Genomic DNA, 25380 nt, shown 5'->3' on the forward strand with positions numbered 1-25380 from the left:
TGGAAGCAGTTCCACGACTGCACTTGGCCCAGTTACGAGGAAGCTCGTTCAGTTCGCTGTGCAAGTGTCTGTGACGTAGCGCTGCCCTGGTCTGTTAGTGCTTCTGTGAATTGTTAGTTTGCTTTGTGTGCGAACTGTGTGGCCAAAACGTTTTCATCACTTCTAAAGTTATTTCAGTTTTCCTAGCCACTTATGTCTTTTATTTTAAATAATTCAGTTTGGAAGAAATTTATTACCAACTTTAGGGTAATCTGTAGTCATAGGAATTCACATGTGATGGATAACAAAGATTCTAACTCTTTATTTAAAAAGAAAAGCAATGTTTTCTTTAAGTCATCTTTGTAAGTATCACACAGTTAATATTTAGGAACAGGTTTTTTTTTGTTTGTTTGGTTGGTTGGTTGGTTGGTTTTTTTTTTTTTTTTTTTTTTTGAGACAGAGTCTCACTCTCTTGCCCGAGCTAGAGTGTCATGGCATCAGCCTTGCTCACAGCAACCTCAAACTCCTGGGCTCAAGCAATCCTCCTGCCTCGGCCTCCCTAGCAGCTAGGACTACAGGCATGCGCCACCATGCCCGGCTAATTTTTTTCTATTTTTAGTTGTTTGGCTAATTTCTTTCTATTTTTAGTAGAGATGGGGTCTCACTCTTGCTCAGGCTGGTGTCTAACTCCTGAGCTCAGCAATCCTCCTGCCTCCCATAGTGCTAGGATTACAGGCGTGAGCCACCATGCCCAGCCAGGAACAGGTTTTTTAATGTTTATGAATCCAGCATTAGTTTATGTGTACATTTCAAAATGGCAGTAGTTTAGCCCTTAAACCTGTAATATATCACATACACATTTATTTGTAACTTAGAAATTTTCCCTTTCTTTAGTTCCATTATAGTTTTTTCCCTTCATTCATCTGGTATATAAAAGAAATATTTAAAATATAGCCAAAAATGTATGGATGACTTTTTAAAGATTTCTGTTGGATTTATTAAAGGAGTTTTCTTTTGAAATAGAGTAGTTGCCTTTCATGAAAGACTTCTTTTCACATTAAGTTCAAAATTTCTGAGTTAATTTGGTTTTCTCTTATTTGAAATGTATTCATAAGAGTAAAGTTTCTTTTCTTGATGCTTTTCCATCATTCAGTAGTTGCTATTTTGGTAATAACAGAATTTTGAAAAGTGAAGAAATGGTTACGGTATGTGGGTTCTCAAACAAGAGCTGAATTTGACCTTATTCTCCTTCTTATTCCCATCCTTAATGACCTACTAGTCCATAAATATGTAGATGTTAAGGTATGGGGTTTCTGTTGATTAGGTATCTGTGTTCTGCTAAATTATTACTTACTATTTTATACCACCCTGGAGCCTATGTGTGTTTTTTCCACCCTTGTTTTAATATTATATTTATCTGCTAGATACTATTTAGATTGTAACTATATTTGTAATTGCCCCATACACAGGAGAATAACTTCATCATTATGTTAAAGGCCATTTATAAAGTTGAGATTGGAGGTGTGGCTCAGTACTTTTTCTGTAAGCCAAGCATACTAGGATGTCTTTAAGGGAAGTGATATACCTCATGGTGTGCCCAAATTTATATTACCAGGCCACAATGCCATGAACTTTTCTGAATATAAAAGTGGTTTTTAATATGCTGTAGTAGATCAGGAACCTTTTGTTTTCATTCAGTGGAAACTTACTGCACCTATGCTATTTATGTTAAGCACTGGGCCAACAAAGAGATAGAAGATACAATTCCTGCCCTCACTCAGCACAGTCTGAAGTTGCATTTTTAACATAAATGCCATTATCAGTTCAGCATAGCACAGTAAGTGGTGCAGAGCTGGGAGGAGAGTGGGGGGGTGTGGAGTAGCGATGAGGAGATAGGCAGAGCCCTGGTGGAAGATGGGATCTCAGCTGGAGAGGAGCGTGGGAAGGATGGAGTGAGTGCCAGAGTCTTGGCCTTCTGGGGTCTGGTGGTGTGTGTGGCATCTTTTGGAGAAAAATCAGTTGCCCAGGGTGGCTGAGGCTCACAGGGAGGTTGTGGGCATTGAGTTTGGAAGTGTTAGGCAACACCAAAGGTACTGAATTCTACCACCACTACCACCCCATCCCAGTGACTCAGACATTTTCCTGGGAGAGCTGAAGAACCACGTAAGAATTTTGAGTAGGGCTGGTGTGCTCAGTAAAGTGTGCTTTTGGGAAAAGGGACCTGAGAGCATCATATTAGGAGAATTTGAGAGAGACTGTAAGCTAGAAAGTTGTTGGGGAAGTATCTTGAGAGTCCCAGCTTGAGTTGAAGAGGCCTTTGACCAACCTGGAAAAGCTTGGAGGTACTGTTGTACTTTTTAATCTGTGTACTCATTTGAGTTTTGTTTTGGTTTTTTTTTGTTGTTGTTGTTGTTCATTTGTTTTTGTAAGAAAAGAAAGCATTATGTAGAGAATTCTTTAAATGCAAACAAACATTTGCTTTCGGTTTTTAAGGATCTGGTGTGTTGCTGGTCTGCCATAGGGCGGAGTGGTCTTAAGGCAGGAGCTAGTGTCTCTGCTTCCTTCTGACACTGGATTTCAGTCAGGTACAAGACTGGGAAGTCTGTTTGTGCAGAATCCTAGTGGCCTTGCATGGATTGGATTTCATAAGAGCCTGTCATCAGTGGAGAAATCTGGGGTGGGAGGGTTGCATGTGAATGTAGCTTCTGAAGAAACAGAAGTTGAAAATTACAAATTAAAGCTAGGCAAAGAAAATACTTGAATGCCTCACTTAAATAGCATCTTTAGGGAATGAGGTCTCAGCGAATTTGGGAAATAGCCAGCATCTACTCTTGGCTGACATGAACTCTTTTTCATGAAACTTGCCACGTCCATGTGCCAGTCATTCTTCACTGGGGAATTTCCTCCTCTCTCTGCTTCCATGACAGGCAGTCTGTGGTTTTCTCCCTGCCGTGGCCACGCTGCTTCGTCAGCTCCTCCCTCCCACTCTCTAGGGGAGTGGTGGCATGGCCTGATCACGCTTGAGTAGAGAAAGTTACTTCTGGGACAGTGTGCACTGTGGAAGAGAAGCAGAAAGGAGCCAGGAAGCCTCATGGGTGCCTCTTACTGAGCCAGGCAGGGGCAGGAGTGGGAGGAACACACGCCCCAAGGGTTTGGCAGGCCCGAGGGAAGCCAGTGGTGCTCCGCTGCAGAGCTGGAGTTGGGTTGGCCGTGATGTCCCAGAGGCCTTGGGAATGGGGGCTTGGAGCCGGGGGCCTGCAGGTGAGGAGTGGCCTCCAGGAGACACTCAACTGGGAGATCTTCTTTTAAAGTTGCTGGGGTGAATGGAGAGCATAGGTTGTCATTAATGCGCCCTGTTATAACTTCAGTTTCAGGATTCTAGGCCAAAGTAGCATATTAGACCATCTAAAAAAACACGGTGTACTGAACTGGGTTAAATAGATAACTCCATCCCTTGTTAAGTTTATTCTTATTCACTTAAGAAGGAGTTTGCTTATTTGTAAACTTTTATTTTCTCTAAAACATCTCAAGTAGTAAATCTAAGAGTACAAAACAGATTTTGGGTATTTTTCCCTTTCAGTATTAAAATAAGTCGGAAGCTCTTTTTAAAAACCTCCTCTAATTTGTCATTATTTTAATTTATAAGAGTTTTTTAAATACCATAGAGTTTGGAGTTTAGTGTTCTGATTTTAGCACCTGTTATATAATAACAAACATAATTCTCACGTTCAGGATCCACTTTTCTTATGTACCTAACTCAGGAAGGCTAACAGGTAGTTTCTCGAGGGCTTTAATAACTATTCACAAGGCCTTTTTATGCATTACCAAGAAATTTCCCATCAGCCCAGCTAAGTTGAATCTAGCTGCAGCTGAGTTCAAGAAGATTAATGCAGCTTTTATGCTTGCAGGTCTCTGGTCTCTCCCAGTTGTCACTGTGGTGCCCTGTAGATAAGAGTCTTAAATCGATTAGTGCTTCCTACCAGAGTTCAGAAAAGTACTTCATTCCTTCAGTGCAGAGTGTATGTGTACGTGCTTGAGGAGTCAGCACAGATTTGTGGGACAGGGTGGGCAGATGGGCCCTGGACCCACCCAGATGCTGGAATCCCAACTTGGCAGTGCCTGCCTCTGGGTTCTCCAGCAGATAGTGTAACCTCGCTGAGCCTTGGCTTTGCCAGCCGGGAAGTGGGGGGTGATGGAAACAAAAATCATACCGCAGACGTTAGATCTATGCCTGGCCTGTATTGGGCACTGTATAAACGGTATGTTATTTCAGATTGTCCTTTTGTTCTGTGTTGGGCTGGTACAGTAGTTCATTGCAAACACCGTGGAAGTCAGTTGATACTTTCACCTTTAAGGAAAAAAAGTGTTCTCTCACCATCCATAAGCTCAAGGTGAAGTGTTGTCTCTTTACAGGCAGCCATTCGGCAGCTCTCCAGATGACTTGCTGTGTCCCCATCCTGCAGCTGAGTCTCCAAGTGACGAGGGAGCTCTCCTGGACCAGCTCTATCTGGCTTTGCGGAATTTTGATGGCCTGGAGGAGATTGATAGAGCTTTAGGAATTCCCGAACTGGTCAGCCAGGTACGCACAGGAGGGCAGCTGGGGGCTGAGTGTTCTTCATGGGCACGAAGGTGGCATTTTCTTTTGTGTACAGGTGCTCTGCAGCTGCTTTTTAGAACACAGTTTTTCACCTCGTAACAGGCTGGCCCTGTTTTCTTACTCTCCCTCTTATTGTTACTCTCATGGAAACTTTGGCCCCAAAATGGAAAACACTGAGAATGAACTTTATGTATAATTTGAGTTATTGAGAAGGGCAGAAACTCAGGTTCCGCACACCTGGTGTCTGCCCTGGCTGATAGGGAGGGACACGCAAGGAACTGAGAACAGAGAAACTGTGCATAGCACATTGCTGCCCAGTGACCTGAGCCCTTCCACCTAGAAGCCAGCATGAGCCTCGAAGCTGTGACCACCGTGTTCATCTTACCCCTGTGGGCCAGGGGTAGGAAGCTGTTGGTGCTAAAAGAATACTTTGCACATGAGTTAGCAGAAATCATTTTAGAGGTAGCTGCAACTGTCTCTAAATCATTTTGACCTTTGTGTGGGTTTAGCCCACAATAATTTTGGAGATATTTAAGCATACATGGGAATATAATAGAAGTTAACCAGTCTTAGTGAGCTTATTTGGTTTTCTTCCTCCGGGTCATTCATTGGTTACTTTATGAAAGTAAGTCTCTACTTTGAAAGTGCTTGATAGTTTGATTGGTCTTGTTGATAAAATAAATAAATAAAAATAAAAAAAGAGAGTACTTGGTAGCAATGATATAATAAATAACCTAACATAGTCTCGTGAAATAGCATAGTGCTGTCTGAATCTGGCTACACGGCTAAATTTGTGTGAAGCAGTACATCCTAAAGAGTAATCTGGAAAAACCATCACACTCTTGTTACTGTCTTCCTCTTTACTCAGCATGAGTCATCTTTATTTCTTAGTGCCACAGAGCACCTTCCAGGGTCCATTCTGCTTCCTGGGTGTGCTGACGTAGCACAGGCCTGTGAGAAGAGCCATGCAGAGTGACTGGAGACTTCTCTGAAGCATTCAAATTAGTCTCGTCATAATTCCCACAGTTCAGCAGACAGAAGTGGGAGTAAAGACTTGTCGATTCATATTGAAAACAGCAGAATGGAAAAAAAAGACTTGAGATTATAGGCTATAACCTGAAATAAGTCAAGACAGGAAAATGGAGTTTAAATATTTCCTCTGTGGCTGGTGTGTTTTGTCTTTAGTGATAGAATTTAGCATTCAGTATTGTCCTTGAGTTTGTCTAAGTGACATTTAAAAATGAGATCCTTGGAGTTAGTTGCGGAGTGACATGTAACGTTTTCATGAAAGCTAGTGTCGTGCCATCATTTAATATTTTTAATCCCTTTTAAAATTTATGTTATTTCTATTGTCTTACCAAATCCACCATCATAATAATGTTGTCATATTAAACTAAATTATAGAAATATGATTAGGTAGAATCAGGGAAATGTAGAATACAAATAACTTTATTTATGCTCATCAGCATTGTATATTTTCTTTAAAAATGGAAATTACTTAATTAGATTTTCTCTGTAGTAAAGATGGGCAAATAGTTAAAGTTCTGAGATAGTTCTGTATGTGTAGTTAGAGCAGTAATTCAAGGTGAACAGCTTCCGCTGCTTCGGCTCCATCCGCGTGTCTGCAGCTACCGTGGGAAGGGCAGTGGGCCCTGGCTCTCACAGGCTGGCCTTGGGGCTGTGCCCATCTGAGCCCAGGACTCGGGGTGGCTCCGGCACTATGTGGGGAGACAGTTTTGATGAAGGCCAAGGACTATACTAAGCTAAAGAAAACTCGGGAGACTTTATTGCTGCTGGAGTCTTTTCCTCCTCAGTAGCAAGTACTCCTAGAAGCAGGAGAAGAAAGAATGAGCCAGGTACACCTTCCCCTCCACACATACATATCCAGGGCCCCTGGGTCTGAGGTGTCCCCTGGAGAGTTCCGGACTTTCCACACCTGCCTCATTCAGGCCCAGGTAGATGGGCAGCCCCAAGAAGTCCCAAGTGGCAAACACTTGGACTGTGTCTAGTAGGTAATGAGTGTGTGGGAAGTTCTGACAGCCACAGAAAACAAATAATAGGCAGCATGTCACACTGAGGATCTCAGATCCCAAATCACAAAATGAATTGGAACCCACCACATACTAGCTGGATAGGCTCGTTGTATGGTAGCTCACTTCATGCCTTTAAGTCTCAGCCTTGCTGTCTCCAAAATGGGGATGATGGTGTTCGGTATCTCAATGCTGCTGATCCCACCTAAGTACTAAGTTGTTGTCTAACTGAAATGATTTATACAATTGTGACTGAGCAGTCAAAAAACTTAACACTTCTAGGCCAGGCATGATAGCTCATGCCTATAGTCCCAGTACTTTGGGAGTCCCATCTCAAGTGGGACGATCACTTGAGGCCAGGAGTTGAAGACCACCCTGGGCAACATAGCAAGACTCTGTCTCTACAAAAAATAGAAAATTTAGCCAGGCGCTGTGTTGTGCACCTGTAGTCCCAGCTACTGGGGAGGCTGAGGCAGGAGAATTTCTTGAGCCCAGGAGTTTGAGGCTGCAGTGAGCTATGATGGTACCACTGCACTCCAGCCTGGGTGTTGGAGTGAGACCCTGTCCAAACTTAACATTTCTAGGGGATAGTTGCATTTTAAAGTCCAGGTCAGTCTTTGATGGGTGGAGTGAGCAGGAGGCATTCTGGAGTCATGGCCCATTTCTCCTTCCCTTGGAAGAAGTGCTACTCTAGGCGTCAAACTTGACCTCTGCTTCTTCCCTGTGTAACTGGGTCTGTAGAACGTAGGCATTTTTTAGAAAGAAAAGTAGACCCAAGTTAAAGGTGCCTTTGTGTAGTAAGTACAGTATAAGAATCTTTAAACACATGATAGTGAAAGAAAACAGCCTTATACTGACTCTGCTGTTTTTCAAGTTTTATTTTGTCTGTCATTTGGGGCTTTCTCTTCAGAGCCAAGCAGTGGACCCGGAACAGTTCTCTAGCCAGGACCCCAGCATCCTGCTGGAGCAGAAGGCCCCTGTTTTCCCACAGCAGTACGCGTCTCAGGCACAAATGGCCCAAGGCAGCTACACTCCCATGCAAGACCCGAACTTTCACACCATGGGACAGCGGCCCAGCTATGCCACACTCCGCATGCAGCCCAGACCCGGCCTCAGGCCCACGGGCCTAGTGCAGAACCAGCCGAATCAGCTGAGACTTCAACTTCAGCATCGCCTTCAAGCACAGCAGGTGTGTTTGTCAGTGGTGCCCAGAAGTGGAGGTGGCGGCCGGAGAATGTGGGGAAGGCGAATGGGAGATGGTGCAGCAGATAGTGGGTTGGGGAGGGCATGATTTAAAGTAAAAGTCTATTCTGTTTTTAAAATGTATTGATGCCTATGTGTATGTATTTAGAATCGCCAGCCACTTATGAATCAAATCAGCAATGTTTCAAATGTGAACTTGACTCTGAGGCCCGGAGTGCCAACACAGGTAAGGGAACAGACCAGCCATCCACTTTCATTGTATCCATCTAATCTTTCTTATAATTTCTTCCTCTTTGTAACCTGAGTATAGTAACTTAGTTGGTCAGAAAGTCTTGATCAACACAGTGGATCTCTACTGTCACCTAGTTATCTATCTAGGATGTCACTTTTTTAGTTCCCCTCTCAACACTATCATTTTCATTGCCAGGTACAGTCAATTCTTGTTATTCTGGGGAATTATGTGACATGAGGTTAGTGCAAACACTGAATTAGAGAATACTGAACTGTTGTTCCTAGGAGAAATACAGGGTTAGGTTCCTGCAAGCCTCTGGTCACAACATTTTCATCAACCAGTCAATACATAACCTAGTTTTATGTGTTTCTGTTTAAAGACATCTTATTTAATATGTAAATATGTATTATTGACTCATTAACATTAAATTCAACAGCCAACAGCACCGTAATTCAGACCAGAATGAAACTTTCTAACATACTTGTTTTCTCCTTAAGGCACATTGCAGCCTCTTGCACTTGGGAACTCTAGACAGCCCTTCAGCATGTGCCTGAGTGCCATTTTAGAAAGCAAAATCACCAACAGGAGAAACAAAAAATGCAAAAATCTTGGTGCTGAATAGACCACAAAGAGGACACTTGTTCATAGTACAAGAGCTGAAACAGGAATTGCCTTGTTCAACCTCACCTGGAAATGTGAACATTAGTGTCTAAAATTTTTTGCCACTGTGCTCATGTCTGCAAATGACCATGACAGTGCCACGAGTATTGATTTGGGGCTGACAAACAAATTCCAGTGAATAGGCAACTTCACAAATACAAAATTCATGAATAATGAGGATCAACTCTACGTTTTTGTTTTTGTTTGTTTGTTTGTTTGTTTGTTTTTTGAGACAGAGTCTCACTCTGTTGCCCCAGCTAGAGTGTTGTGGTGTCAGCCTAGCTCACAGCAACCTCAAACTCCTGGGTTCAAGCTATCCTCCTGCCTCAGCCTCCCGAGTAGCTGGGACTACAGGAATGGGCCACCATGCCCGGCTAATTTTTTCTATATATATATATTTTAGTTGTCCATATAATTTCTTTCTATTTTTAGTGGAGACAGGGTCTCGCTCTTGCTCAGGCTGGTCTCGAACTCCTGAGCTCAAACGATCCACCCGCCTCAGCCTCCCAGAGTGCTAGGATTACAGGAGTGAGCCACCGTGCCTGGCTGGATCAACCGTACTTAGGACCCATAAGCAACTTTGTACCTCTCACTGACAGCCAGCACTGGAGTCCCTTCCTTTCATCTGCCCTCTTCCCTCCTATGTTCCCGTTCCCCTCTTCCCCTGCTCTCCTCCGTTTTTTCCTGTCTCTGTTAGGCCTTTTCTGGAGTTTTCCATATCACCTTTTGTCACAGTGACTTTTGTTTCTCTTTAGACTTGTTATATGTCCCTCAGGTGAGATTCTAAACTGCCGTCCTCAAGGTTTATATCACAGAGCCTTCTTAGAGAAAGGACTATGTTCTTTTGAGGTCCTTCAGTTAATTGTGTCCTTACAAAGTGAGCTGGCTGATACTCACATTGAACTTAACCCTGCTAAGTCATAGCAGGATTTCAGAATAATCATCGTATCTTTAGAACTTTAGACGCTCACATTCTCATTCAACTTCAACTCGAAGTTCCTTCCATGTAATTTTATTTTCCAAATAATTTTACCCAAGACGGTACCATGGTTTTCCTATCTGTAATATTCACTTTGGTTTTTAATCTTTGTCTGCCCCCAATATTTTCCTCCATGTATTGCCCTCAATTTCAGGCACCTATTAATGCTCAGATGCTGGCCCAGAGACAGAGGGAAATCCTGAACCAGCATCTCCGACAGAGACAAATGCATCAGCAGCAGCAAGTTCAGCAGCGAACTCTGATGATGAGAGGACAAGGGTTGAATATGACACCGAGCATGGTGGCTCCCAGTGGCATACCAGCAACCATGAACAACCCCCGGATTCCCCAGGCAAACGCACAGCAGTTTCCATTTCCTCCAAACTACGGTACTGGACTTACATGCCCATCACCTTTCACCAGTCCTCTCTCCCCGGTGTCCCCCAGTCCTGGGTCACAGCTCCTCTCTCACAGCTCTTTGCATGGCTCCCAGATGAATCTGGCTAACCAGGGAGTGATAGGAGACCTGGGAGAACAGTTGGGGCCTGTCAGGAGTGCCCAGGTCCAGCACGGTACCTTCCAGGCTCTCTGCCCAGGTACCACTTTTCTCTGAGTGCAGGTCTTCCTTTACGAATGACCGAAGTAAGTGTGTGTGTGGCGAGTGCATCTATCCTGTGTGTGGGTGTGTATGAACAGGTCTGTTTGTGTCGCTGTCCCTGAACACAGGTGCATATGTGTATATTTGAAAGCCTCTGAGTCTGACTCAAACAAATCAGTCGATACAAAATGTTGAAAGACATATAAATTCAAATATTATGGCATTCTACAACTTTTGAAAAATAAAGACTTTCAAGATTATACCAAATCTTTAATGAATAGATAATACTTGAAAAGTACGATATAGAAACCACAATGGGAGACTCCTTAGTTTTCTTCATATCGATTTGTTGTTTAATGTCAGTCTTAAGAGATGAGATAGCACGTGTGTAATGTCATAAACGTTAATATTTGTGTGCATGTCATGGTCAATTAATAATTGAATAATATTGATAAAAGTGTTTACATTAACAGTAGTATACGAAATGACTTTCCCCACCCTTTGCCAGAGTTATCTATAAATAACTACTAAGTCATTGTGTTGTCTAAATCCAAGTCTCCTATTTCTTTAAAAAAAAAAACCAGAAAGATAATGTATAGCTTTTTTCTTAATTTTCTTTTGTAATTTAAGTATTAATTAAATACACATATTTTACAAGTCTTCCAGGCAAAAATGGACTAACTTAATGTCATCCCTGAAATATCCTAAGAAGTTGCCACCCTTGTTTTCCCAACTCCTTTACTCTTTTTCCTTTTTTTGTTTGTTGTAAAGACAGGGTCTCGCCCTGTCACCCAGGCTGAGTGCAATGGTGCAATCCTAGCTCAAACTCTTAGCGTCAGGGGGTCCTCCAGCCTCAGCCTCACAAGTAGCTAGGACTATAGGCGTTTGCCACCACACCCAGCTAAGGTTTTTTGTTTGTTTGCTTTGTTTTTTTAATTTTTTTGTAGAGACGGAGTCTTACTATGTTGCCCAGGCTGGTCTCATATTCCCAACCTCAAGCGATCCTCCCACTCCGACCTCCCAAAGTGCTGGGATTACAGGCGTGAGCCACCATGCCCACCCTGTCTCCTTTTTGATGATTTAGAAAAGTCTACCCTAAAACTGAACAAGAAGCATATATTGAATTTTTTTTCTTATTCTTGCTAATCTTGGATAGCACTAAAGTACCACAAAGCTGTTTATATAAATACAAAACAAGCTAACCATGAATACAGTTACTTATTTTTAATAATGTGTCCATCTCATCATGGAATGACTTAATTCAATGAAAAATTATTCAAATGTGTTGACTTTTGATGTGTAGCAGAACTTTAATCCAATTTAAGCAATCTAATTTTAGTGATATATAAAAATTTAAAGACTTTGTCTATTTCAGGTCACAGAGAAGTATGTATATTTTACCCAGTCTTGATTTGTAAGTGGATTTGAGGAAAGAATAGTGTTTTCTCTAACTCTAGCCATGATGGTTTATATGATTCCTAGGCACACTCTAACTACTATAGAGAATCAAAATATGGAGATTTTTTTCTCCATGCATTTTATCTCAGCTTGGAATCTCTGAAATATATGTAATTAATCAGCTCATGATCATGTATTTGAAAGTAATTTTCTATGCATACTTAATTTGTAATACTCTCTTTTCTCCCCTCAGTTGCTATGATAAAACTAACAATCCCTTTCGGATTTCTGTTTTGTTTTTTTAAGGAATAAGTCAGCAACCTGATCCAGGCTTTACTGGAGCTACGACTCCCCAGAGCCCTCTCATGTCGCCCCGAATGGCACACACCCAGAGTCCCATGATGCAGCAGTCTCAGGCCACCCCAGCCTACCAGGCGCCCTCAGACATGAACGGATGGGCGCAGGGGAACATGGGCGGAAACAGGTAGTGCCGTGGTTCCGGGTCTTCTGGGGATGAATGATCACCAGGCAGACTTGCTACAGACTGCCTGTCCCTTTCCTTTATTTTTCTTTTAACTTCCTTGATCAAGCAAGCAATGTCAAGTAAACCGCTAAGCCAGTTTACTTTTCCGGGGGCAGGCAGGAGTCATCAGAATTTACAAAAGCTTCGCAGAATACCTTTTCCTCTGAAGTAAAAAGAACATCTCTAAAAGGAACCACCCCCGAAGTTAGGATAGAAGCTGCTGTGGAAGGCAGTGACTAGAAGCCTCCCTTTATCGGGACATGCGATAAAAACAAGCGAAAAGCTCCTCTGAGGCGGACATGAAAGTGGGGGATATACTTGGAGCATCCTGGTGATATTCCGGAAAGGAGAAGAGCTCGGTCGCCGCTGCAGCGTCCTTGAGCACAGCTTCCCCTGCCATCTCAGGCCTTAGGGACCCCACCGCCTGCTGGCCACCCCGCCGAGGGTTCAGATTTATTCAGTCTAAAGTAAATGCCTGAGAAACAAGTGTGCTAAACCGCCTGCCTCTACTTGCCATCCGGCTCTAACGTCTTATGTCACCTCTGTTGTGTTCTAGCATGTTTTCACAACAGTCCCCACCACACTTCGGGCAGCAAGCAAACACCAGCATGTACAGTAACAATATGAACATCAATGTATCCATGGCGACCAACACCGGTGGCATGAGTAACATGAACCAGATGACAGGACAGATCAGCATGACCTCAGTGACCTCCGTGCCTACGTCGGGGCTGTCCTCCATGGGTCCCGAGCAGGTGAGTACCGGAGGCTTCTGATCGTAGCTTTTTGTGTATTTCTGCATTAAATGTATCTTTCCATGTACCCAATGTCTGCTGTCAACACCCACATTTATTTTGAAAGTGTTTTTTCACCTTATTTTCACCTGAGTGAGATTAGCAAAAATACTTGTTAATGCCGAAGTAAACACAAAAGGATTTCTGACTACTCAAGGAGCTTTTAAAATCTTTCTTAACTGTCTCATCATTTACACTTTTTTCTTATTTGAGAATTTAGCAGTATCTAAAATGAATCACTAAAAATTATGGAGTGGTGAATATGCTTTTTAAATAGCTTTATTTTAGGTTTATGCTTAAGAACTGATTTTTTTCTAAATGTGAAACCAGATGAAAAGCAAGAGCCAAACTACCTGTCGTCCAGTTAGCATGAAAGGATACGTCACTTACACAGGGAGACTAGCGCAGATAACCCAAAAACTATTCTTTTAATCTTTGGAACATGCATGTCATGATTTTTTTGTCAATTTTTTTTTTTAATAATTCTGTTTTGTGTTGAATAACCATGAAACGATTTTAGTGTCCCCACATACACACCAGGTTCACTAGGTGGCAAAGACACTCAAAGCATTTCAGATGGTGGGTAAGCCAGCCTGGAGTTCAAAAATCTGTGGCTGATCCAGGAGTAAAGATATAGGTTCATAATTTTACTATGATATTTACAGATCTTATTTTTAAACGGCCCAAAATGCCGATCATTCTAGTACTGATCCTCCATAGTTCACACAAAGTAAAAATGTGGCAAGGATCCTGAACCTTATTTCACATACAGAAAAACTGCAGCCCAGAAAAGTTCATTGACTTAAGCATTAAATCATTGACAGCACTGACCTTCTGTTAGAGCAAGAGTGTAAGAATGGTGACAGATGGAAAAGTTTGATTAGGTCTATTTAATTCTGATGTTAGTAGACTCACAATCTTTATGAAAATTTACTGAATGTTACAATGCTTTAGTGTTTTATTCTGTAAAATGAGGATTAATAACAATGTAAGGTGGTACATGAAAAAATTTAAAGAAAGCTCTTTGAATTATGAAAAGGCTATGTGCTTATAGCAATTAACTTGTACGTCTGTTGTTGAATTTATGGTGGTTAAATGCCTGTTTGGGTAAATTAAACAGATATAAATTAAAGAAATATAGACTTGTATCTTTTCAGTGGAGAAAATATAGGGTCAGTGTTGAATTTCCTACAAAAATGGGTCAGTAGTGACCCTTGATTTGCTTGCATACAAAGGAAAGGCCACTGGGGTAGTCTCACATGGGCCTGGTCCAGTCTGCCCAGAAATAAACTGATGCATTTTAAATAATCCAGATAGTTTTGAAACTTTTACATGGACTTTAAACCTTTTGAATATCGGAGTTGATTTGTAAGCCCAAAAAACGCAACTGCAGTGTGTCTTCTGACAAAATCATTCCTCTATTAACATTTGTACATTTACTTTGTAATTTATAAAATAAATGTACAAATGCAAATGAATGGTATGCTTTATCAGAGTAAATTCACAAAATCCAGCACTGTTTTGGGTATTCACACTTGTTCTTGCTAATTAATACCTTGTCTAAGTAGCAAAGATGTCAGGAGCCTCTCAGGTGACTCCAGAGTCTCAAATGTCAGTCAATGGCCTAATTTGAACCAGCCAAAAAGTCAGCAGGTTATGGCATGAAGATGTCTCTAGTATCGTTGTCTCTGTTGAATTTGATTTCTGTACAGAATGCAAAGAAAGATTTTTTGTTTCTGTTTTTTGTTTTTGAGACAGAGTCTCACTCTATTGCCTGGGCTAGAGTGCCGTGGCGTCAGCCTAGCTCACAGCAACCTCAAACTCCTGGGCTCAAGCAATCCTCCTGCCTCAGCCTCCCGAAAGTAGCTGGGTCTACAGGCATGCACCACCATGCCCGGCTAATTTTTCTATATATATATATATCTTTAGCTGCCCATATAATTTCTTTCTATTTTTAGTAGAGACAGGGTCTCGCTCTTGCTCAGGCTGGTCTCGAACTCCTGAGCTCAAACGATCCACCCGCCTCAGCCTCCCAGAGTGCTAGGATTACAGGTGTGAGCCACCGCACCCAGCTGAAAAAGTGACATCTTAACTGTAGTTTTTGCTTCTACTTTTTATTTGAGAGTCATGTGCCACCATGCCTGGCTAATTTTTTCTATATATTTTTAGTTGGCCCCCTAATTTCCTTCTATTTTTAGTAGAGACGGGGTCTCGCTCTTGCTTAGGCTGGTATGGAACTCCTTACCTTAAGTGATCCACCCACCTCAGCCTCGCAGAGTGCTAGGATTATAGGCGTGAGCCACCACACCCGGCCTAAAGTTTAATTTTGAAGGCAGCTGGTATAAGTATCTATTTTCATGTTCCTCTATGTTTCCCCCAAAATATATACATGGGAGAATTGGTTCAGGGATGAAGCCATTGTTATATAGTCCCTTTTCCCCACTATTAGATTCCTAAAAACAAAGGAGAGGAAGGGTGATGGTTGGTTGTTGTTTCCCAGAACACTTTTGTGTGTCCTGCTGAACAGCCTGTCTTGTCGCCTCAGGTTAATGATCCTGCTCTGCGGGGAGGCAACCTTTTCTCAAACCAGCTGCCTGGAATGGATATGATTAAGCAGGAGGGAGACACATCGCGGGTAAGAACAGAGAAATGTATGAATGTGGTAGAAAAGTGAACATGAATATTTTATAGATCAAAATTGGCATAGATATATTAGCAACCAGTAGATTAAAGATAGTTGTAAAGTATCTTCTGATTTCATTTGGCATACAGTGCTTTTGTGTGAATAATTATTGCTTTAAGTTCATTTAAATTGAGCCAATGATAACATATGAATGAAGAACACTAATTTTACCCTGGGATGATATTATTATAGCAAAGCAAAAAATAAAGTAGCAAAGAATTAGTTAAGTTAAGGCAAACTTTATTTTTTTCTTTTTCTGAATCATAATGTTAGATTTTTAGGAGGAGGAAGAGGAATTAATAATTGTTCTCTTTCTTAAGTCTTTTTCTGTATTTCATTGTGTTTAGGCAGTAATCTTATGTATTATTTGCTCATTGTACCTTAAACACCTGTTCTAAGGAGAGTGATAGTACCGTGTTTAGCCGAGTCTTAAAGCCAGAGAATAATTAGTACTTAGAACCCAACTGTGTGCCTCGCAGCAGATCCCTCACAGTGAGAGCTCTGTGAGCAGTTTGGCACATTGGTAAATGGGCCTGCGTGGCCCTCTGAAGCTCAGGGGTGGTATGACCTTAGCAGTAGATAGCTCTCTTTTTAAAAGTTCTCTCCCAATAGGAAAAATGTAGGGTTGATGTTGAATCTCCCACAAAAAAAGGGGGTCTTGGATGGTTTCGTTAATATTGACATTCAAGTTTAGAAGTTAATGGCATGAGTTTGATCCAGATTTTAATAACATATTGTGTTAGTATTCTCCAGTTGGTTTCTTGTGTTTTTAAGAAGCACAGTCACGGATGGCAGAGATGCTGGCTGTGGGTGGCAGTCCCGTAGATGTTGTCCATACATGCCCAGATGGTACACTGCTCAGATGCACAAATGCACGAAAACTCCCTCACATGGTTTACATATTCATATATTTCACATTGACCGTGTGTCTAGACTTGAAATGTGCAGTTGATCGAGGTTTAACTCCCCCTCGGGGGGCTGGTGTCTTCCCGAATGCCAGTCCCGTTGTCCCCCCTACTGAGCCTGCACGGGAAGCGAGTGCTCACGCAACTCAGTGATGGCTCACGTGCAGAAGCAGAGGCTTGAAGCGTGGGGTGCACTTCCCAGAGGAGCAGTGACATTAGTGATAATCAGGCTCCCACAGATTTCAGCCATTTTAACCCAAAAGTGCCAGGGAGCTTAACCTCTGAGCACATCATATCACTATGGGGAAAAAATGCACGTGGGAGGCCAGGCTCACATTTCCCTCCCTGAATCCCCACAGTGAGATTAGGCCTCCAGCCCTCGCTCTTCAGCGTGTGACCGGGTGCCAGCCTAGGCTGGAGCTCCAGTGGAGCAGGTGCCCTGAGAAAGCCACTTCGTAGGTTAAGGCCCCCAGAAGCTCTGCATGGGCCTGGTCTCCCACTCCTTTCTCCCGAGAGCCCCAGGATTTGACCTGCCTTGTGTCCTTTCTCTGCTGCCATAATACCTCCAAGAAGAAAAAAACCTGCTTACTATAAAGCAGAATACTCAGATGGGCCCATATTCTGCCTTTTAAAAATAATTACAGAAACAACCAACATCTATTAAGCATTTACTGCAAGCCTGGCTCTCCGCTAAGAGCTTTATTTAGATTCCCTCATTTAAGCCACAACAACCATCTGGTAGAGCCACTGTTGGGTTTTTTTGTTTGTTTTTGTTTTTAAGAGACAGGGTCTTACTTTGTTGCCCAGGCTGGACTTAAACCCCTGGGCTCAAGCCATCCTCCCCGCTCAGCCTGTAGCTGGGACTATAGGTGCAGGCCGCTGCCCCTGGCACGCCACTGTTTTGAGAGTTTAATGATGACCCCAGGCTGGCTGACCCCCGAATGTGCATTCTTAACCCTTGCACTCTACTGCTCACTCTTCCAAAGGGAACACCAAGCTCTTGTGAGACTTTTCTCACAAGAGAAAAATGTTCCAATGCAGGGAACATTGGAAAAAATCAAAAAGGAATAAATTGTTTTCTTTGATGCCATTCCCTTCTCGTTTTACTTAGATCCTGAGGGGAAGAGAAAGATACTCACAGGTTCTGTGGGACAGACAGTAAAGATTCAGCTACGTGTTTAGAAGAGTCGTCAGCCTCAGGCATTGGGCTACTTCATCTCAGGAGGGAGGAACCTCCAGAGCGAGGAAGGGGAAGTACCTTTTGGCCTCCAGTGTACCAAGGACTGTCCTGGGCCCTTCATAGATAGTTAAGGCTCCCAACTTTTTCAGATGAGGAAACTGAGTTTACCCAAGGTCACACAGCTAGCACGTGGTGTACCTAGGGTTGAGGACTTAGGGAACTGGTGACCAAACCCAATTCAACTCAGGGAGAAGGTGGCTGGCCAGGGAGGGGTGACTGCTGGCGGCAGTCACAAGAGGGTAGGGGGATGACCTCCAGCAGCACCACTCCACAGCGCAGCGGTGCTGGACACCGTGGCCGGCCGCGGGACCAAGGTGTTCACCTTCACGCACATCCACATGCCTGATAGTGCCCGCTACACCCAAAAATGGAAAGATGCACGTTAAGGTCTCAAACAGCAACTTTCAATAAATATAGGGTGTTCCCTCTGTCCCTCAAGAGTGCTTTGGGGATCCCCGGTGAGAATCCGCTCTGTCTTTGCCTAGCCGGGCCACTTACACCTCTCCTGCTTTCCCTGGCTCCGCCTGTCCCCCTCTTGAGTCTGGCTCATCCATCTGCACTTTGTTCCTGCTGGTCGTTCAGGCCTGAGAGCAGTCTGTCCGAGGCACTCCAGTGTTCTGCAGAGAGTATGTACAGTGCAGCCCTTCTGTTTCCTCAGTAACAACTGGAAGGCACTTTGCGTTTGTCACCATACTGCTTATGTGTGCCCAGATAGGGGTTCCGTTGTCTTCATCCTCTGTATTTCTGCAATATGCTCTGCTGCTGTTACGAATCATGGAACTTGAAAAGAATTTTTATTGGCAATCTGGTTCTATTTGTTGAGCTACAAAGCACTGTCGTACACTGTTGGCTGCATTCCATTTATCTTGAAGTGGAGATTATAATTGTTATAATTGTACCTGGCTTTAAGGAGAGCTAGTATATACAACTATAAATTCACCAAAAAAAAAAAACTGTTTAGAGAAGGGCAGTTCGTTTACTTCACCAAAAGCCTCCTTTTATATTTTTTATATATTTTTATTTTCTTTACATATTTTTATAAGGACTTATCATAGTACTCCTTATATTTTACATATATTTAAATAGATTTAAATTGAGTTTACTGCTCAGCAGCATAACTCTTGTATCCAGTAAAAGAGTATAATTGTAATTACTTGTATTTACTACTGTTAGGAAATTGATCACTAACTGGGATTGGCTTTTGGTTGATGATGACGGTGACAGCAATAATGACATTTACTGGGCATTTAAGTTGTCCCAGGAACTGCTTAAACACTTTACGTACATCATTTTGTTTAATCCTCACAGTAGCCCTAAGAAGTATCCAGTACAGAAAGGTTAAATAACCCCCGACCCCAAGTGATGCAGCCAAGATGCCACCCCAAGCAGTGTCACTCCAGAGGTGCGCTGTGCCCAGCATTCTCAGTCACCAGATGATTCTGGCCAGCAGCTGCTCATTGATGTTAGTCCGTTTTAGGATACTGCCTTAAAGTTTTTAAGCCCATAAATTGAATGGGGTATAAATACTTCTCAGTGGAATTTATTTTTCTAAACTAACTGGAAAATTGAGAGCTTTTTTCATATTTTAATCAGCACTTGTTTTCATACGAAATTATAAAAGTGACACAAGTTAGGAATAAACATATTCAGCTTTATATCAAAGTACATTAAATGTTCTTCTCTGAGAAGAAGTGTACTCACAGGTATTCTCCTAAGCTATTATTATTATTATTATTATTATTTTAGACAGAGTTTCACCCTGTCACCCAGGCAAGAGTGCAGTGGCATCATCAAAGCTCACTGCAATCTCAGACTCCTGGGCTCACATGATCCTCCCACCCTAGCCTCCCAGAGCGCTAGGATTACAGGTGTGAGCCACCATGCCTGACCTAAGCTAATTTTTTAAGCTTAGAAAGCTGTGTACCTGACCAGGGACTAATGTAATTTCCACCTTTGACCACAGAACTTGTGATCTGGCAACAGTTTCCTCAGAACTCTCTTTTTGGGGTGCTATGGTGAAATAGATTATTTGGGGCCGGCTTCCTCTCTCATCTCCCTTAAACTAGATAATTTCTAATGCCCTGATGTGTTAGAGTTCTGTGTCTAAATATCTAAATCCCTGAAGCAATTGCTGTATGTTCCCACGGCACCCACAGAACTCAGATCGCATTGCAATTTGCCTGCCTTGCCTATTGAGCAATTTTTGTGATAGCATCAACGAAGAATGTCTTGTAGTTCTATTCCCAGCACCTGGCACATTATAGATGCACAATTAATATTTGCTAAATGAATGAAAGCTTTTGTGGGGAAGGTAGTTAATAGCCAAAGAAAATCCTTAACATATACGTGTACCACCCAAGGAAACACTTGCTCACTGTAGCCTTTGGTACTCCCTCATCTAAGGCATCAGCACATAGAGCCAAAAATTAACAAAACACCCCTAGAGTCAAAACCTAGGTTTATTTAGCTTGAAGCCAGGGAGAACACACTCGTAGAACCTTGGAGTAGCTCATAGGGCTAAATCAAGAGGGACATTTTTAGACTGGTCCAAAAGTCAAGAGTTCTCTCCGTTGTTCACAGTCAGTTGCAGATTGAACTCCTTGTTCTACTCTTTCCCCTTTCTCACAACTGCACTTGACCAGTCTTTAAAAGAAAAAAAGAAAGAGGACATTTTATAGAAGATGAGTTTTTACTGGATGAATCTGAGGAAGGATCAGGAAGTAATGGCCCCTTCTGGATTGAATGCTGCCAGAAAGCACCTGGGCGAATTGCTGGGCGTTTCAGCAACTGGGTGTCTCAGTAATTTCTGTTGAGAAGGTGGGAGAAATGAAGTAGAGCTAGGATGTCATTGATAAGAGAGCAGCAGTCATTCAGGAGAGGTTAATAATCCATTTGCAGAGTATACCCTGTAAGAAATACCATGTAGACTGTTGGGATCATTCTCGTCCCTTTGGAAACATTGTGTTGGGTTAGGAACAGCACGATCTCCTTGTCCACATGCAGATCAAGTGTGCTCATCCAGATGTGGCGTTTGTGGTTTGCATTATTTAAAACAAGTATTTTGATGTTTTTGTGATGAGCTTTGTGATGGTTCCATCAGAAACTCGGGTATCTCGCAACTTTTTATCTGTCTGTTTTCCTGCAGAAATACTGCTGACACTGAAGGTAGCTGGTTGCTTCTTTCTTCAGCTGACCGTGCTCACTTACTTAAGACACTTCCCAATCTGGAGAGCTGTTTGTTTTGACCCAACTGACCTGCCAGCCGGTTCTGCCAGAGCCAGATCAGCAGACAGGCCTGGGCCTGGCTCCCAGAATGGAGTCTACTCGGCGTTTGCAGGAGGAGCCGCCTCTTCTCTTGACAGTCTGAAGCTCACACCCAGACAGTCGCTCAGTCTGTTCACTGCATTCACCTTAGTGCAACTTAGATCTCTCCTGCAAAGTAAATGTTGACAGGCAAATTTCATACCCATGTCAGATTGAATGTATTTAAATGTATGTATTTAAGGAGAACCATGCTCTTGTTCTGTTCCTGTTTGGTTCCAGACACTGGTTTCTTGCTTTGTTTTCCCTGGCTAATCAGTCTAGTACAAAAGACTAAGATTTCATCTGGGGGAAAAAAAGAATTTAAAAAAATAGTAAACTAAAGGTATTTTAAGCTAAAACCTGCATTTGGGATGAAAGCAGGGCAGACACCATGGACAGTGCTGTATGTACAGACACACCCAATGAGTGAAGACCAATAAAGTCAAAGTTGTATCTTTGTAGAAAGCTCTAAAGACCATGTTGAAAAGCATTTCCAGTTATTGAACAGATGAAAAGGAGCCTGTGAGAGGGCTGTTAATATTAACAAGTCTTTTTCTTTTTTCTCCTTTTATTAAAACCAAACTAGTTCACCTAAATCATAAGTCGAGAAGAAATATTTTTCATTTCTAAATTAAATTCCTTTTAGATTGATCAGACAGCTTGAATTACCATCTCTTCTCCCTGCTGTGATCCTGACTCCTCCCTTCCCCTCTCTGCCTCCCCCCAATCTTCCCTCCTCTCATTCATTTTTAAAAAAATAACTATAAGCTACAGAAACCAGGTAAGCCCTTTATTTCCTTAAATGTTTTGCCAGCCACTTACCAATTGCTAACTATTGAATTTCAGAAAAATGCATTTACTGGCAAGGAGAAGAGCCAAGTTAAGACTTGATACCTGTCAAGCTAAGGACACCTGCTTTGGAAGCATGTTTATTCTGTTCCCCAGCAACTCTGGCCTCCAAAAGGGGAGAAAATACTAGTGTGTTTAAATTGACAGCAGACATCACGACAGATTGAACCTCTGCCATGTGTTTTTTATTTTGTTTTTTAGCAGTGCTAACTAAGCCGAAGTTTTGTAAGGTACATAAAATCCAATTTATATGTAAACAAGCAATAATTTAAGTTGAGAACTTAAGTGTTTTAATTGTATAATTTTTGTGAGGTATACATATTGTGGAATTGACTCAAAAATGAGGTACTTCAGTATTAAATTAGATATCTTCATAGCAATGTCTCCTAAAGGTGTTTTGTAAAGGATATCGATACCTTGATTAGACCTAATTTGTAGACTTAAGACTTTTTATTTTCTAAACCTTGTGATTCTGCTCATAAATCATTTATCTAATCTATAGGATATGCAGCCGCTGTAGGAACCAATTCTTGATTTTTATATGTTTATATTCTTTCTTAATGAACCTTAGAAAGACTACATGTTACTAAGCAGGCCACTTTTATGGTTATTTTTCTTGCCCACTCTGGTAGGGGAATAATCTTTTATTAATTGGTGTCAGTTTCAGACAACTGCAATACCAAGAAACTGATGACCTTTTTTGAGCTATTTCTCCTCAACCCCTGATACACATACCTTTCTTACCTAAATTTCAAAATGATATCTTTTTGATGTCTAAAAAGCAAAGCATTTTATAACAATATCTCATTAGCCAGGCTTTTTAGGAACAGAGAAGTTTTTCCTTGAAATTTGATTGTTTGTTTATTTGTGGCGGGGTGAAAAATGGACAGACTATCCCTGTTTATATCTCTCTCTGTATGTGCAGATCATGGAAATATGGAAAGAGATATAGCCCAAAGATAAATGGTAAGGAAGTCTGAAAGTGTTGCTCTATACTAAAGAAACTTTCTGGAAATTTGCATTTCGAGACTTTTTTCCACTTGAGAGGGATCTCAATACAGGGAGGTGGCCAAGGAACAGCACTTCTCAGTGGCCACCGGTTCACACATCCCCTCAAAAGGCTCTACTTTTCTCCACCAAACCATTGGGTTGCCCAACTGTGATGGAAGAAACGAGCAGATGTTGGCCCAGAACTCCAGGACCTCCTCCGTGGGACGAGGCTCACGTGGCACACAGTGTAATGTGACCGGTCTTACATTAATTTTTAGAAATATGTGAACTAGAATGACTTTAACTTCACACAGCACAAAAGAGAAACGGAGTTTAAGCTGGAGTTTTGTTTTGCTTTGAGTTTCAGGTCCCTCTTTACTGTAACACTGTCCAAAACGATCTATGTCTCCTTTGTCGTTCCTCCATCCGCCCACTGTGTTTACTATCAGTCCCATTCAGACAAATCTCTGCAACCCTGTGATACTGGTCATTTACAGTAGTTCATGATCATTACTGTTTTGAAGGAAAAGAGATTATAAATTCTCTATGGTTCAGATCAGGTAATGGGTCTTGTTTCACACCTAATTAGGAGAACAGTAAGCGAGGGAATCTCCTCTGATCATATTGATCACTATAGAAGCAAAAGCCAAATCAGTTCCCTTCATCATCAGTATTTCTTATGCTGTACACAGTAAATTTGTTAGACGGAGTACTTGGTTTTTGTTTAATAGAACAAATAATCAGTGTTTTACTTATATTACTAAATGTGAAAAACATAATGTGAAAAGTATACATACATTAACTCGGTTGTAAAACTCATTTAAGTGTTCATGTCATGTGGTAAGTTTAAAAAGTGAAGTGAGCTGTTTTACTACAATGAATTCATTCGACTCAAAGTTTAAACTGCCCCTCCTCCATGTGTATCTCTTAAGGCCGGTAATAATTGAAAGCAATGTTTTTGCAGTTTATATAATGCAGTTTTTGATCTGTGTTCAAAAATGGAGTTCATATGGGCTTAACACATGAAATGGGTGGCACATATCCACTTGCAGAACCCAAAGATACACAATCAATTTTGAAATGCAACTTAAGCCATTAATTGTTGGTGTGAATTTAAAATTTTCTAGTGTTTGTATGGTAGTATGCTGCCTAAGAGCAAAGTATTCTCTGCACAAAAGAAAATTACTGTAGTGGCTTCGATTTTAATTAGAATTTTCTCCCTGGTGTTTCTTTATAGACTAAAACAAAATCTTTTAAGTTTCTTACTACAGGTAAAAGCTATGTGCAAGAACCTCAAAATGCTAAAATCTAGCATAATGCCTTAGATCTGTTTTTAAGTCTTGTATATTCCTACATAGCTGTCCGATGTATTATATTTGTATAGTGAATTGTGTACAATTTTTGAATAAGTGCATCATCACTTAACCTTTATGTTGTTGAATAGTGATGATGATACATTTCTTCAAACATTTAACTGTCATTTTTTTTTCTTTGTCATTTGTGGGTTTTATTTGTACAGTTCCTCATGAAGTTGCATCTGAGATATGTGTATATGAAAAGATTATACAAGGGTAAAATTAAGCAATATATTAACTATGGTTCTTCAGGAGAAAACTTACAGTGTTTCAGGTTGTGATTTATTTTCAAAATGGAGTTGACTCTGAACATCACTTTGTTCACCTGCATTGATGTTTGTATTTCTAGTGTGAGCAGTTTATGCAAAGGTAGATATATTCAGAGAAATTTTAAATACATTTATGCAAGTTAATATTGCTTTGCTGATGCTATTTGCTTATTTGATGTTAAATAATGCTATTGTAAATAAAGAATTCTGTTGTTATTGCATCATTTAATAAATTTTAATGCCTTCGGGTTTTACATGGCTTTAGAGATTTTAGTGTGTTTATGTTGTATCTTCTTTCATAATTGCATGTAAATTTAAAATACCTTATAATAATTATGGTAGTTGACACGATTCACAGCATTTTAACATTTAATTCTTCCCGTAATTATTGTTCCCATTTTATATATTTTTCAATTTGAAGCCAAGGAGGAGGTATGTCTTAAGATTATCTAACTGCATAGGCCAAGTCTAGTTCCTCTGCGTCCTAAATGATGTTACTACTCTTTTCACTACACTGTTCCACCTCCCATTCCCAAATGACCAAAAACATTTATGAGAATAATGTGGACTTATTTTTTTTTTTTTTTTTTTTTTTTTAGACAGAGTGTCGCTTTGTTGCCCTGGCTAGAGTGAGTGCCGTGGCGTCAGCCTAGCTCACAGCAACCTCACACTCCTGGGCTTAAGCAATCCTCCTGCCTCAGCCTCCCGAGTAGCTGGGACTACAGGTATGCGCCACCATGCCCGGCTAATTTTTTTTTCTACATGTATTTTAGTTGCCCAGATGATTTCTTTC

The 25380-nt window shown here is 41.4% G+C and overlaps 1 protein-coding gene across 9 annotated transcripts in view; it reads left to right on the forward strand.

Annotated features, from left to right (window-relative positions):
* NCOA2 (nuclear receptor coactivator 2) overlaps positions 1-24846 on the forward strand; it is a 268534-nt gene extending 243688 nt beyond the window's left edge. For 5 of the 9 annotated variants that reach the window (XM_045561482.1, XM_045561481.1, XM_045561487.1 and 2 more), the window contains 8 exons: positions 4393-4558; positions 7517-7795; positions 7958-8035; positions 9835-10069; positions 11983-12160; positions 12756-12954; positions 15539-15628; positions 21971-24846. In XM_045561482.1, coding sequence (XP_045417438.1) covers positions 4393-4558; positions 7517-7795; positions 7958-8035; positions 9835-10069; positions 11983-12160; positions 12756-12954; positions 15539-15628; positions 21971-22015 — 1270 coding nt within the window. In that variant the 3' untranslated portion in view covers positions 22016-24846. Of the gene's footprint in view, positions 1-4392; positions 4559-7516; positions 7796-7957; positions 8036-9834; positions 10070-11982; positions 12161-12755; positions 12955-15538; positions 15629-20966 lie in introns of all 9 variants that reach the window. The other 4 variants (XM_045561485.1, XM_045561488.1, XM_045561486.1 and 1 more) reach the window with 2 other exon arrangements.
* Positions 24847-25380: the final 534 nt, after the last annotated feature.

Source organism: Lemur catta, chromosome 9 (assembly GCF_020740605.2).
Source record: "Lemur catta isolate mLemCat1 chromosome 9, mLemCat1.pri, whole genome shotgun sequence".
Lineage (NCBI taxonomy): Eukaryota > Metazoa > Chordata > Mammalia > Primates > Lemuridae > Lemur > Lemur catta.